A 13,822-nucleotide genomic window follows, 5' to 3' on the forward strand; every position below is an offset into this window, starting at 1 on the left:
AAGAAAACTGTTAGCGATCGCAGGGATCAGGCCTGACTCTGTGAACGCTGCAGTTATGCGTTTAGTGTTTTGTAAGTGACAGTGATCGATCGATACTGCACTTGGGCTGGGCCGGGCGGAGGGGAAGAACGCAGGTGCTAGCGGGTATCTGGGCTGATCCCGCTAACACTGCGTTTTTGGGAACCCTAAACTGCTGGGGACACTAGTATAGATCTGATCGGATCAGATATTGATCCGTACAGATACTATACCACTAAGGGAGGCGTATGCTGCGTGCGTGGGTGTTAGCGGTACTGGCGCTAATCTGACGCTGCCTGGGGCGACGCATATCACCGCCAGGCGATCAGGGGGCTAAACCTTTATTAGGTAATAAACGGCGGGTCCCCTGACACTATAAAAAATAAACGAACTAACCAGCGTCACCCGTAACGGTTATACGGTGATCAGTGGTGAAAGGGTTAACTAGGGGGCAATCAAGGGGTTAAAACATTTATTAGGTAGTATATAGGGGTCCCTGTCACTATAAAACGCTGACGGCGAACCTAAATATTTACGTTCCTAACTAGCGTCACCAGCGACACTAATACAGCGATCAGAAAAATGATCGCTTAGTGACACTGGTGACAGGGGGTGATCAAGGGGTTAAAACTTTATTAGGGGGGGTTAGGGGGGTATCCTAGACCTAAAGGGGGGTAATATTCACTGCCCTAACACTGTAACTGTCACAAACTGACACCATGCAGTAATCAGAAAAAAAAAAAAAATACTGCTTGCTGTCAGTTTGTGACGGGGGGGGGGGGGTGATTGGGGGGGGATCGGGGGGCGATCGGGGGGGGGATCGGGGGTGTAAAGTATGCCTGGCATGTTCTACTGTGTGTGTTTGTGTGTGTTGTGCACTTACATGTCTTCTCTCCTCGGCGCTGGACGGAAACTGCCAAGCCGAGGAGAGATGACATCACATCCTCTGCCTGTGTGAAACTACACACAGGCAGGGGAGGATTCCGATTGGCTGGGAGCGATCGCGAGGGGGGGGCCACGATCGGATGGTCTCCCCCTCGCCTCCCGACGCTCCCAGTCAAATGCCGACCGCCGCTGGCACCGGGGGGGGGTCCGATCGGACCCCCCGCCCGCGGGAGGCAGATCACGTACAGGTACGTGATTCTGCCTGCCCGTGCCATTCTGCCGACGTATATATACGTTAGGCGGTCGGCAAGTGGTTAAGACCAGCCTCGTTTTGGATTTTAGGTGTTTACATGTTTAAAACAGGTTTTTCTGCTAGAAAATTACTTAGAACCCCCAAACATTATATATGGTTTTTCTTCTAACACCCTAGAGAATACAATGGCGGTCATTGGAATACTTTTTTTTGCACCGTATTTGCGCAGCGGTCTTATAAGCGCACTTTTTTTGGAAAAAATTCACTTTTTTGAATAAAAAAATAAAACAACAGTAAAGTTATCCCAATTTTTTTTTTATATTGTGAAATATAATGTTACGCCGAGTAAATTGATAACCCAACATGTCATGCTTGAAAATTGCGCCCGCTCGTGGAATGGCGTCAAACTTTTACCCTCAAAAATCTCCATAGGCGACGTTTAAAAAAATTCTACAGGTTGCATATTTTGCGCTACAGAGGAGGTCTAGGGCTAGAATTATTGCTCTCGCTCTACCGGTCGCGGCGATACCTCACATGTGTGGTTTGACCACCGTTTTCATATGCGGGCGCTACTCGCGTATGCGTTCGCTTCTGCGCGCGAGCTCGTCGGGACAGGGGGTTTTTTAAATTTTTTTTTTTATTTTTATTATTTATTTTACAATATTTTATTTATTTTTACACTTTTTAAAAAAAAAAAAAAAAAAATTGTGTCACTTTTATTTCTATTACAAGGAATGTAAACATCCCTTGTAATAGAAAAAAGCTTGGCAGGACCTCTTAAATATGAGATCTGGGGTCAAAAAGACCTCAGATCTCATATTTACACTAAAATGCAATAAAAAAAAAAAAAGTCATTTAGAAAAATGACATTTGAAAAAATATGCCTTTAAGAGGCGTGGACGGAAGTGACGTTTTGACGTCGCTTCCGCCCAGCAGTGTCATGGAGACGAGTGAGCGCCATCTTGGCCTCACTCGTCTCTATACACACCACGGCAGAGGACGCGATCGCCTCCGCCGCTACCGACGGCTCCGGTAAGCGGCGGAGGGCACCGGATCGCGGCGGGAGGGGGGGGGCCCTCTCCCGCCACCGATAAAAGTGATCTCGCGGCGAATCCGCCGCAGGGACCACTTTTATCTGAAAGCCGGCCGCTGCACGAAAACGGGGATACCGGGGTTATGGCAGCTAGCTGCTGCCATAACAACGATATCCCCGTTCAAACTTAGGACGTATATAGTCGTGCGGCGGTCGGGAAGTGGTTAATCGCATCCCAGTGTGGGACTAAATGCGACGGGTTCTCTTCCATTACCCGGGACCTTCAAACTGAGGAACTAGGGGCAGAAGAAGATGAGAAGCTGTGCATGCCTTTTCCTGTCCATTCATTGTTGGAAAAGTTTTTTTTGTATCTGAGTGGATCACCCAGATAAGCATTTTATTCCCTCCTAAAAAGTTTTCACGCTTTATCCTATGGTGGAAAAAATTCACTAAGTAGGGTATACCAGCAAATAACGCTGCTATATCCTTTGTGAATGAGAGTTTGACTTGTCCGGCACACAATGCTCAAATGCTTGGGGATCCAACGGATAAAAAGCTGGCATTCCTATTTAAAAAGAAAACACTTTTTTTCTTTGGCAGATTGAGGCTCGATTCACATCTATGCATGTTGCTTTTGAGCGTTTCTGGAGTTTTTTTGTGATGCTTGCCACGTTTTTGAGCAGTGTTTTTGCAGCATTTTTGCTGCGTTTTTGCCGCATTTTGCGGGTTTTTTTTAACAGTTTTTTTTAGACTGTATACAGTCTAAAAAAAAAAAAAAAACACCAAAAACGCAAAAATGCTGCACTTAAGTTTTTGATGCTGGTCCATTGAATTCTATTACATGCAAAACGCTGCATTTTGCATGAAAAAAAGTTCCTGACCCTTTCCAAAAATGCAGAGGTACAAAAAGGCATTGATGTGAACATGTTTCATAGGAACCCATGTTAAAAAATTCCCATCCAATTCTGCAAAATGCAAAATGCATCAAAAAACGCGCTAGTGTGAATGGAGCCTTAGTGTCTCAGCCTGCACTGACAGTAATTGCTTAATCATTGAGACCAAACAGGTGTTAAAGTTTATCCTGCTCCGCACGCCCAGGGTCTGGCAGCTTTATATTTGCAATAGTTGCTCTGAGAGATTCTATCCTTCAGGCCTTGCGCCCTTCACTAAGCGCCATGCAAGAAGCTCCTGGCTAGTCTTCCTTTTTGCTGTGAAACAGCTATTTGGGGATGTTTTGGATAATACATCCAAAGAAATTCTAGTGGAAAAAGTACCCCTTTTGCCATTTAAGAAAAGGAGTAAATGTATTTTCGTTTTAAAGCTCCTTCTCCTGTGCCAGGGGCAATAGCCTCCAGGCAGTCACGATGGCTTCCACTGTCAGGTTCAAAAGGTAATCCTCAGAGTTAACCCCAGGGACAAAAGAGGCCTTGGGGGAGGAAACCTACAAGATACTGAAGCCTCCTTATGGGGAGGCGCCCCCACTTGAATAGGGGGAATTCTTCTCTAATTCTCAAGGATCTGACAGGAAGAGTGTCGAAACGAATGGGGGACTTCCTCAATAGCTCCAAAGTACAAACTGGAGTTCTAAGAGTTCCCGTCTCCTCGTTTTCTCAGATCAAACGATCCTAAGGATCCAGAGAAAAAGAAGTCTTTCTCTCAAGCATTGGACCATCTTTTGGCAAAAGATGTAAGAGCAGAGGTTGGGGTTTGGATCAAACCTCTTTTTCATGGTGCCAAATCCGAATGTACATTCTGGATCTCAAAAATCTAAATTCAATTCCTGAATATAAACACTCTTTTTTTCGCATGAAGTCAATCCAATCGGTTATCTCCATCCTACAAGGAGGAGAACTTCTGGCATCAATCGACATCAAAGATGCATATCTCCATATGCCTATTTCCTTGCTCACTAATAATATCTACTTTTTAAGGTGGAAAATCTTCATTTTCAGTGTGCAGCTCTGCTTTTTGGTTTGGCTACTGCACCTTGAGTGTTTACAAAGGTTCTGGCCCCTCTTCTAGCCAGATTAAGGGCCCAAGGTATAACGATTATGGTTTACCTAGACAGTCTGTTCTTCATAGACCAGTCGGTAGCCCGCTTAGACCAAAGTATGGTCACCACATTCAACTACCTGGAATATCTAGGTGGGATTCCCAACGTAGAAGAAAGCTTCTTTAAAACCATGAAGAAGGCTAAAATACTTGGGTCTGATCATAGATACACCCAGAAAAGGGTATTCTTGCCCCAGGCAAAGATCAGCGCCATAAAGGAACTGATTCAGGTGGTCGAAACAAGATGAATTCTTCTATTCAGCTTTGCATGAGGTTGTTGGAAAAGATGGTGGCTTCATTTGAGGCCGTTCCCTATGCTCAGTTTCATTCGAAACTGCTGTAAAACAGTATCCTATCGGTTTGGAACAAAGGGTTCAAGCTCTAGATTCCCAATGTATCTGACTCCAAAGCCTACGGCCACATCACCCTTAAAGCGTCCAATCTTGTCAGATCTTGGAGGCTAAGCAGGGTCAGGCCTGGTTAGTGCCTAGATGGGAGACCGCCTGGAAATACCAGGTGCTTTAGGCTGGGTGCGCCGGAGCCTCAGTTTATGTTTAACAACATATGCCAACCATTTTTTTTTTTTTGGGTTGAGCAGTCCTGGAATAGGCAGCTGTCCAAGAGAAGTGGCCCAGATCAGAAAGGGCCTTGTCCAAAAACATTCTAGAAATTCAAGCAGAGTACTTGGTCCTGAGGGCCTGAACGTTCAGTTTACGGAATTGTCCTGGAGGAACTGGAGCAGTTTTGCAAGGAGGAATGGGCAAAAATCCCAGTGGTAAGATGTGGCAAGCTCATAGAGACTTATCCAAAGCGACCTGGAGCTGTGATAGCCGCAAAAGGTGGATCTACAAAGTATTGACTTTGGGGGGTAAATAGTTATGCACATTGATTTTTTTTTTCCTGTTATTTTGTCCTTTTTGTTTTGAAGATTTTTTTTTTTTTTATTATTGTAAAGCAAAGTTGTGGACATGTTCTGTAAATTAAATGATGCAAATCCTCAAACAATCCATGTTACTTCCAGGTTGTGAGGCAACAAAACACGAAAAATGTCAAGGGGGGTGAATACTTTTGCAAGGCACTGTAGGTGGTGTCTCTGCTAGCTGGCCCCACGGTAGGTTAATCCTCAGATGTAAATGGGGGAAGATAAATGACAGAGGGAAAACTCGTAGCGTAAAACTGTATTGTTTATTAGACATTTAAACAATAGACGGTACACACACATGGTGTGGTGCCTATATCCTGGCACCCGGTGTACACAGCATGTGTGGATCGGAATAACCTGGCCAGCATGTAGTAGAACCTAGGGTGCCAGCTACCAGAGACCTCACCTAGGGGACAGTTCCCCAAAAAGCACAAGTGATCACGCTAGAGATAAGTGGGCAATGTCCAGGGGGAGTGTACATCTGTGTGGGGCACTTGGTCAGAGCACAAGTCAAGTAGAGCACTGTTTTTAAGCCATAGGAGCACAAGCACTTTATGAATCACAATACTATGGGACTTTTTTCTTTGTTTATTCATTATAAGCTACTATAAAGATTGGTGTTGGTATGTTAATGTCATCTGATACATTATCATTTTGATGTTTTAAAGCACTTAGTGCGGTGTAATTTTGTATATGTTCCAGTGGGAGGCATTGCAATTATTGGTCTTTTGTATTTTTTGCTACACCTAACTAAGCTGCTTTTGGAAGGGCTGATGGCCTCCAGTGTTTGTGCTTACTGTCCAATACTCCTATAGACAATTGTATAATCCATGGTTAATGAAAAGAAATGCTGTGTCCCTCAAACTCTGAAAAAGGGGTTTTATGTTGAGTACAAAAATCCCATATTTTTTTTTTCTTCCTGACATTTATCTTTAAAGGATAACTTTACTCTTGTACAATTGTCCTATAAATGTCTTGTATTCATCATATTGTATATGATCTTGACAGATCCTTAGAAACTCCCAGCCAGTCCCAAAATATCCTGTGCATGCATGGAAAAAATACTGTTCATTCATCGTCAGAAGCTGGCTTTAATGCGGTCCAATTCCATAGGGAGGTCATTTAAGGGCTCATGTACACAGCCACAAAATATGCCTCATTCAGATCTGTAATGGGTACATTTTTTTTGGATCTGAAGGATATTGTATGTTATGCTCTTGGCCTGTGCACAGCTCTGGAATCTGGAGCAGAGTTCAGCTGCATTACAAAAAAGAATATGACAAATTTGTGTCCATGGTCCTGCGTATGCAATGTATTTAATGTTGTACGCATTTTAAACTTTTGTGTTAACCTTTACATGAGTAAAACCTAGGCCCTGAATTGGAAGGAAGCAGAAAGAATTTCCACCTGTGTCTTAGCAGGAGAGGACATTAAACGGCAAGTGGCACCTGCATCTTAACCTACGATGCTAGGTGGCAGGGACTGCTTGTATCATAGGAAGCCAGCAGCCACCTTCATGCTAGCAAACTAGAATACTTGGTGGCAGTGAACGTCTGTGTCCTTGCAACCAAGGATGCTAGGCGAGTAAGAGTCCCCTGCATTGTCGCAACCTAGAATTCAAGGCAGCAAGAGTTGTTGGCATCCTAGCAAATAGGGGTGCTAGGCAGCAGGTGCTGCTCATTTGCTCTGTATGCATGTAAACCTAAGCACAAGCGTTCCATGCATACAGTGAAAAAAGTTTTACATACAATTTCCCATTGCCAGCAGGATAGTAAATAAAACTATAGGGCCGAGTGCATGAGACACTAAAGGACTATTGTACAAAAGTAAAGTATACCATAAAGTGCATATCTACTTTAAAAGCCTTTTACTCTGGTTTTACTTCCTCCTTCTGCTATTTCTTGTTTTTTGTATTAAGCAGCCCATTCATTAGTCTTTTGCGTTTTTTTTTTTTTTTTTTTCAACCTGTGGGTTGAACGAAAAAAAAAAAGTAATTAATTATCCCATCCACACTTTCTCCCCACTGAGCTATTGTAATTTGACACCAGGAAGACTTCCCCACTGATACTTAATACCACTGATCAGTGCTGCCGACTGTAGCCAGCAGTGCTAATTGAGTGGAAATCTTCTAACAGGGCAGTTGTACAGAAGTCAATTGGTAGATCAACTAATGTACAACCATCCTGCCCATACATGGATCGGACATTGACCAGACCCTGCCGAACCAGCCAAATTTCGATCCTTGTATGGCTAGCTTTAGTGAACATTTTACGACAATACAATGTTTACATCCTTATTGATTTGTCTAATTTCTTTTTGTTCTATGTAATTTCTTATGAAGTAACAAACCACTTGGAAGTCATGAATACATCCAGCAGTGCAGAAAGTTTAACACAGATGTCCGATTGCAGTTGATTAAAAAAGAGGATGTTCGGGCAGATTTTGCAAGAACAGTAAGTTATTTTCATGTGAAAAATCTTACATTATCTCATGTATGTTGTATCTTCTAGGTATAAGGCACCCATAGATTTGGCACACCATGCAGAATAGATTGATACTGTAACAAATTTAAATGGGTCTGTGTAGCATATGCATAAACTTAACATAGCTCTGAATTTATTAATGCACCATGAAATACATTTTTGTAAATGCATGGAAAGCAAGTTCTTGAATTTGACTTGGTATCAGCTCTTGCAGACACCTGTACAACAGAACTTAATCTGAGAGAGGGGGGCAGTCAGGTATGTTCTGTGCTGATGTTTTGATAGGAAACGTGTTGATAAGAGGTTGAAGTAGAGACAAAACCTGTAAAGCTGACCATAGTTTTGCTCCCTGATTAAAAACAGATTCCACCAGATCGCATCTTCACTTTTCCCCTGTATGGGGAAATGGACTACAGCCCATTGTATTTCTCTTTTTTAGCGCTTTTTCAACTGCAGCTTTGCCTAACTACTCTGCATTGGCATTTGTTGAAAGCATACAGTGCCTTGAAAAAGTATTTATAACCCTTGAAATTTTCCACATTTTGTCATGTTACAACCAAAAACATAAATGTAATTTTTGGGCATTTTATGTGATAGACCAACACAAAGTGGCAAATAATTGTAAAGTGGAAGTAAAATGATAAATGGTTTTCAATTTTTTTTTACAAATATCTGAAAAGTGTGCCGTACACTTTGTAGAACCACCTTTCGCTGCAACTATAGCTGCAAGTCTTCTTGGGTATGTCTCTTTCAGCTTTGCACATCTAGAGATCATTTTTGACCATTCTTGTTTGCAAAATAGTTCAAGCTCTGTCAGATTGGATGGGGAGAGCATCTGTGAACAGCAATTTTTAAGTTTTGATTCTCAATTGGATTTAGTTCTGGACTTTGACTGGGCCATTCTAACGCATGAATGTGCTTTGATCTTAACCATTTCATTGTAGCTATGGCTGTATGTTAAGGCTTGTTGTCCTGCTAGAGGGTGAACCTCTGCCCCGGTCTCTTTTGCAGATTCTAACAGGTATTCTTCTAAGATTGCCCTGTATTTGGCTCCATCCATCTTACTATGAACTCTGACCATCTTCCCTGTCAATGCTGAAGAAAAGCATCCCCACAACATGATGCTGCCACCACCATGTTTCATAATGGGGATGATGTGTTCAGGGTGATGTGCAAAGTTCGTTTTCTACCACACTTTCAGGCCAAAAAGTAAAATTTTGGTCTTATCTGACCAGAGAACCTTCTTCCACATGTTTTCTGTGTCCTCCACTTGGCTTCTCGCAAACTGCAAACGGACTTCTTATGGCTTTCTTTCAGCAATGGCTTTCTTCTTGCCACTCTTCCATAAAGGCCAGATTTGTGGAGTGCACCACTAATAGTTGTCCTGTGGACAGATTCCCCACTTGAGCTGTGGATCTCTGCAGCTCCTCCAGAGTTACCATGGACCTCTTGGCTGCTTCTCTGATTAATGCTCTCTTTGCCTAGCCTGTCAGTTTGCCATGGCCATGTCTTGGTAGGTTTGCAGTTGTGCCATACTTTTTCCATTTTTTGGATGATGGGTTGAATAGTGCTCCGTGAGATGTTCAAAGCATGGGATATTATTTTATAACCTAACCCTGCTTTAAACTTCTCCACAACTTTATCCCTGACCTGTCTGGTGTTCCATGGCCTTCATGATGCTGTTTGTTCACTAATTTTCTCTAACAAACCTCTGAGGGCTTCGCAGAAGAGCTGTGTTTGTACTGAGATTAAATTACACACAGGTGGACTATATTTACTAATTAGGTGACCTCCGAAAGCAGTTGATTCCACTAGATTTTAGTTAGGGGTATCCGAGTAAAGGGGGCTGAATACAAATGAACGCCACACTTTTCAGATATTTGTAAAAAGAATTGAAAACCATTTATCATTTTTATTCCACTTCACAATTATGTGCCACTTTGTGTTGGTCTATTACCTAAAATCCCAATAAAATACATTTGTTTTTGGTTGTAACATGACAAAATGTGGAAAATTTCAGGTGGTATGAATACTTTTTCAAGGCACTGTATTTAATGCTAACTTCTCATTGTCAGTTCATTTTGGCAGAAGGGATTCTACAATGTAATTCTATGTAAGATCATCTTTTTGACTTGGGGAGAGTGGGGATAATGGATCCGGCAGATTATATAGAGCTGAATAGAAGTCGCTAAAGGAATTTGCGATATCTTTTGGCCTAGTAACCTTACACTTCGTTGAAGAGGTAATGGCAGGAATTAAAGTCTGTGAGGTAGGCATTTGTAAAGAGCGTGCCTAATAACTCATAAAATAGGTGTCTGCTATAGAGTAATTTTGTCTTGACTTTGGATAACAAAAGGCCATTTCTGTTGTCAGTTGCATTGCCTGCGACTATTTGTGTTGGTCTTCTAAATGATGTATTAATGATGAGATATTGATAAGTTAAATTTTTCCCAATATTCTTTGGAGCCCTAATCAAACTGGAGCCCAGTTTGATTAGGGACCCCATATAACACATTTGTGCGCCGCCCATACTATCAGTGGTTTTTCATTGGAAGAGTCCTTTAACTTGTAGAACATTTTGAAGGTCCTCTTAAAGTTCTGCTCTATAAATTTAATCTTGAAGAATGCTCTTGTCAAGACGCCACTGTTTATACTCTTCAGTTTTAGTTGAAATAGAAAGATCTGGTAATGGGGGCATCGTCAGAGACAATCATATACTCAATAGTAGTTTCTCTCACGTCCTCCACAAAAGTGTGGGATATGAGGAAATAGTCAATTCTTGATTAAGGCTGATGTACCAGTAAATAGAATGTATAGTCCCAAACATTATGGTGCTGTAGGCGCCATATATCCACACGTTGAGCATGGTGTAGACCTTGTTTAATCACCTTAGATATGGATAAGAGAAATGCGAAGAGCCATGAGAGATCTAACAAGGGGTTCATTACCAAATTAAAATCTCCCCCTATAATGGTTTTCCTTACTGCAAAATATCTGAGTTCTTCCAAACAAGATTGCTGAAATTCGAGCTGGGAGGTATTGGGGAAGTAAACGTTGGCGAGAGTAACCACCTGATCATCAACTCTACCACATAAAAACAGATATCTACCTTGGGGATCAGACAGTTGCTCTTCTAGCATCCATGGTAGGTCTTTAGCCAGAACAATCAAAATTCCTCGAGACTTATGCGCTGTACACACGATAGGATTTTCCGACAACAAAATCCATGTTTTTTTTCCGACGGATGTTGGCTCTGACTTGTCTTGCATACACACGGTCACGCAAATCTTGTCGTAATTCTCAACGTCAAGAACACGGTGACGTACAACACGTACGACGAGCCAAGAAAAATGAAGTTCTATAGCCAGTGCGGCTCTTCTGCGTGGAACTTTGTGCGTCGGAATTGTGTACACGCGTTCGGTATTTACGAGAACAGATTTTGTTGTCGGAAAATTTGAGATCCAGATCTCAAATTTTGTGTGTCGGAAATTCCGATGGAAAATGTCCGATGGAGCCTACACACAGTCGGAATTTCCGACAAGCTCCCATCGAACATTTTCCATCAGAAAATCCTATCGTGTGTACTGGCATTAGGGTGATCAGAGCAATTTTGATATGGGATAGTGTATCTTGCATCTCTCAGGGGGGATGCCTATTATGTACAAAATGGGTTTCTTGCAGAAATGCAACATTTGCATGCATCCACCAGCATTCCCTAAGAATTTGTGTCCGCTTCTCGGGTGTTCACAGACCTCTGACATTAATTGACATTATTTTATCGTATTCATGGTGCAGCAACAAATGGATAAAGAAAGAAAGAAGGAGAAAGAGGAAGAGAAGAAAACAAACAAAAAAAAAACCCAACTCTAAATTACTAAAGGTACAAAGTACCAATACGCCCCTACCCCCCCAGGGTTTTTTTTAGAGCGCATGACTGTCGGGGGAGGTCTCCGACCACCAAACCAAATGAGCACTATTGGTCTGACCGAGCAGATCCACCTTAACATCTTTGCACAAACTATGTAGGGCAATACATAAAACATCACTAGCAGATCTACCTTTCACCTCTGCTACTAAATGATATCGAATAAGGGCAGATAGCTGTTTTTCCTTTTTAGTCCTGGGGACAAACATATACCTATTTGTTATACGGCAATAAGGGGTTTTGGGGACTTCGAGTGAGGCACAAGACACGTGGTAGGAGAAATTGTAAAATTGTTTAATTGGCATAAAAACAAAGCATTGGACATGAGTATTTTTATCTATATACACAAGACGATGGCATACAAAAAAGTAGAATTCATGTATGTATATGCACGCATCTGAAATCGCATAGTATCCCATGAAAATAACTAGTGTAAAAAGCCAGTGCTTATTGAGTAATGGATAAGAATGGGTTATAGGACGCAAATAAATCACAGCTGAGGTCAAGCTATGTGTTGGGAACATGATGACGTTGATGGGCTTGACTGCCCAGTTGGAATCCCCCTGATTAATGAGGGGGGATGGTGGCTGGAGGCCCAGACAAGCGTATTAGCTGCAGTAGTTTTCCTAAAAGTTTTGGTCTCCAGCCGACCACTTCTTCTATTGATGGACTAAAAGTAAGGGGCTTTTTTGCCCTATTCCTACCCAACCGCAGAGGTGACTATGACATAGTCCTTCTGCAGAAAAAAAAGGAATGGATGCGGTTACGAACCATGATCCCAAAGAGGTAAACACTGAGTTAAGCTTACAAGTGTTTCTTGAACACCAATTCTGCTGATTGGAATTTATACTGTATTCTCATTCCAGTATGGATCTACTGCACACCTACTTTACTGATTTTGAGTTTGTCAGTAAACTAAGTAAAGTGAACCATGTGCAGATTAATGTACAACATGGAGTGCTTTGTGCTCGGGATGCTATTCCCTGCAGATCCGCTGCTTCCATTTTACACCTACTTCATTAATTTTATAATATTTTCTGCTATGCTGGATAAACTAGTAATCCGTGCAGGTTCATGTAGGCATAAAACATCTTGTGCTCAATTTAGTGTTCCTTTCGGGTCCGCTGCTTCTTTTTTGCATCTACTTCAATAAATTTTTTTTGTTTAAAAAGAAGTCCACAGATCAAGAGAGGTTGATAATGTGTGGGAGTGCTTCGTGCTCTGGACTATGCCAGCTGTAGTGTAAAAAAATGACCATATACGGTTATAATACACTTGGTACTTAATGATTAGGAATATATGCTCCCCTTTGTGGATGGGACACTATATTATGGTTTAGCCTTCCAAAAATCTCCTCCTCTATTTTCAAATGTGAAATCTGCTTTATCTCTTTTGACACTATGCTTGCCTGGTGTGAATGCTGTAGATGAATTACTTAACTGGTTGGAATGTGTAATAGTGATACTAGTATTACCATCACAGATTTGAAATAACACTTTTTGAAACAGATTTAATTTTACATTTTTGACACTATAAGTTGTAAGGCAGTGGCCCTTTAAAAGTGAAAAATCTTGAAGGGGGGGAGTATTCACTTTATATGCATGCCAAGAAGCCCACTGCATTGTTCTGACGAAGTTCACGGAGTTGAGCGAAATGCATTGACATCTCGTGTCCTACAGCCTGACTCTCTTGCTGCACACATGCAGATCCTTCCTTCGCCTCAAGCCGCATAGCACGGAACTGATCTGGCATCACAGTATCACGGAAGATCACTATACAGCCTCACTGCACAGTCCCAGTGTGGAATAGCTTTAAGCAATATATACCTGGATGAGATTCATTCCAACGGTGTTATGAAACATAAGACAGACTAATTGGGAGACCCTGTGAGCCTTTTGGTGGTTCCATTTCATGGTCACGGACAGACTACTGGAGCAGGCTGCGGTTTGTCCCACTTTATATCTTCACACTGTGCCTTGATTATACAGACTCACACCAATATATTGCTACATCTTCACACATTAGAGATAACCCATCTCCACCTGTATGCTCCTTCATTGATAGTCTCCATGTCTGCACCATTTCCAAATAAGATCTATCTGCTTATATCCACATGAATGATTTTTGGATAGTACATCTCAGCTCTTGCCATACTGTTGGTTTACTGTGGCTGTTTTTCCAGAGTGGTATTTCTGGCTCTGTGTTCGTGACATTTTTGGTTTCATCATTTGATCAGGGGATCCCCGAACTT

At 42.0% G+C, this 13,822-nt stretch overlaps 1 protein-coding gene and 1 pseudogene across 4 annotated transcripts in view; both read left to right on the forward strand.

Annotated features, from left to right (window-relative positions):
* Window positions 1–13,822, forward strand: part of PIK3C2B (phosphatidylinositol-4-phosphate 3-kinase catalytic subunit type 2 beta) — a 1,217,858-nt gene that overhangs the window by 218,312 nt on the left and 985,724 nt on the right. For all 4 annotated transcript variants that reach the window (XM_073615832.1, XM_073615830.1, XM_073615833.1 and 1 more), the window contains exon 6: window positions 7,505–7,616. In XM_073615832.1, coding sequence (XP_073471933.1) covers window positions 7,505–7,616 — 112 coding nt within the window. The remainder of the gene's footprint in view (window positions 1–7,504; window positions 7,617–13,822) is intronic.
* LOC141130315 (5S ribosomal RNA) lies at window positions 4,651–4,769 on the forward strand (annotated as a pseudogene).

Source organism: Aquarana catesbeiana, linkage group LG02 (genome assembly GCF_042186555.1).
Source record: "Aquarana catesbeiana isolate 2022-GZ linkage group LG02, ASM4218655v1, whole genome shotgun sequence".
NCBI classification, from domain to species: domain Eukaryota; kingdom Metazoa; phylum Chordata; class Amphibia; order Anura; family Ranidae; genus Aquarana; species Aquarana catesbeiana.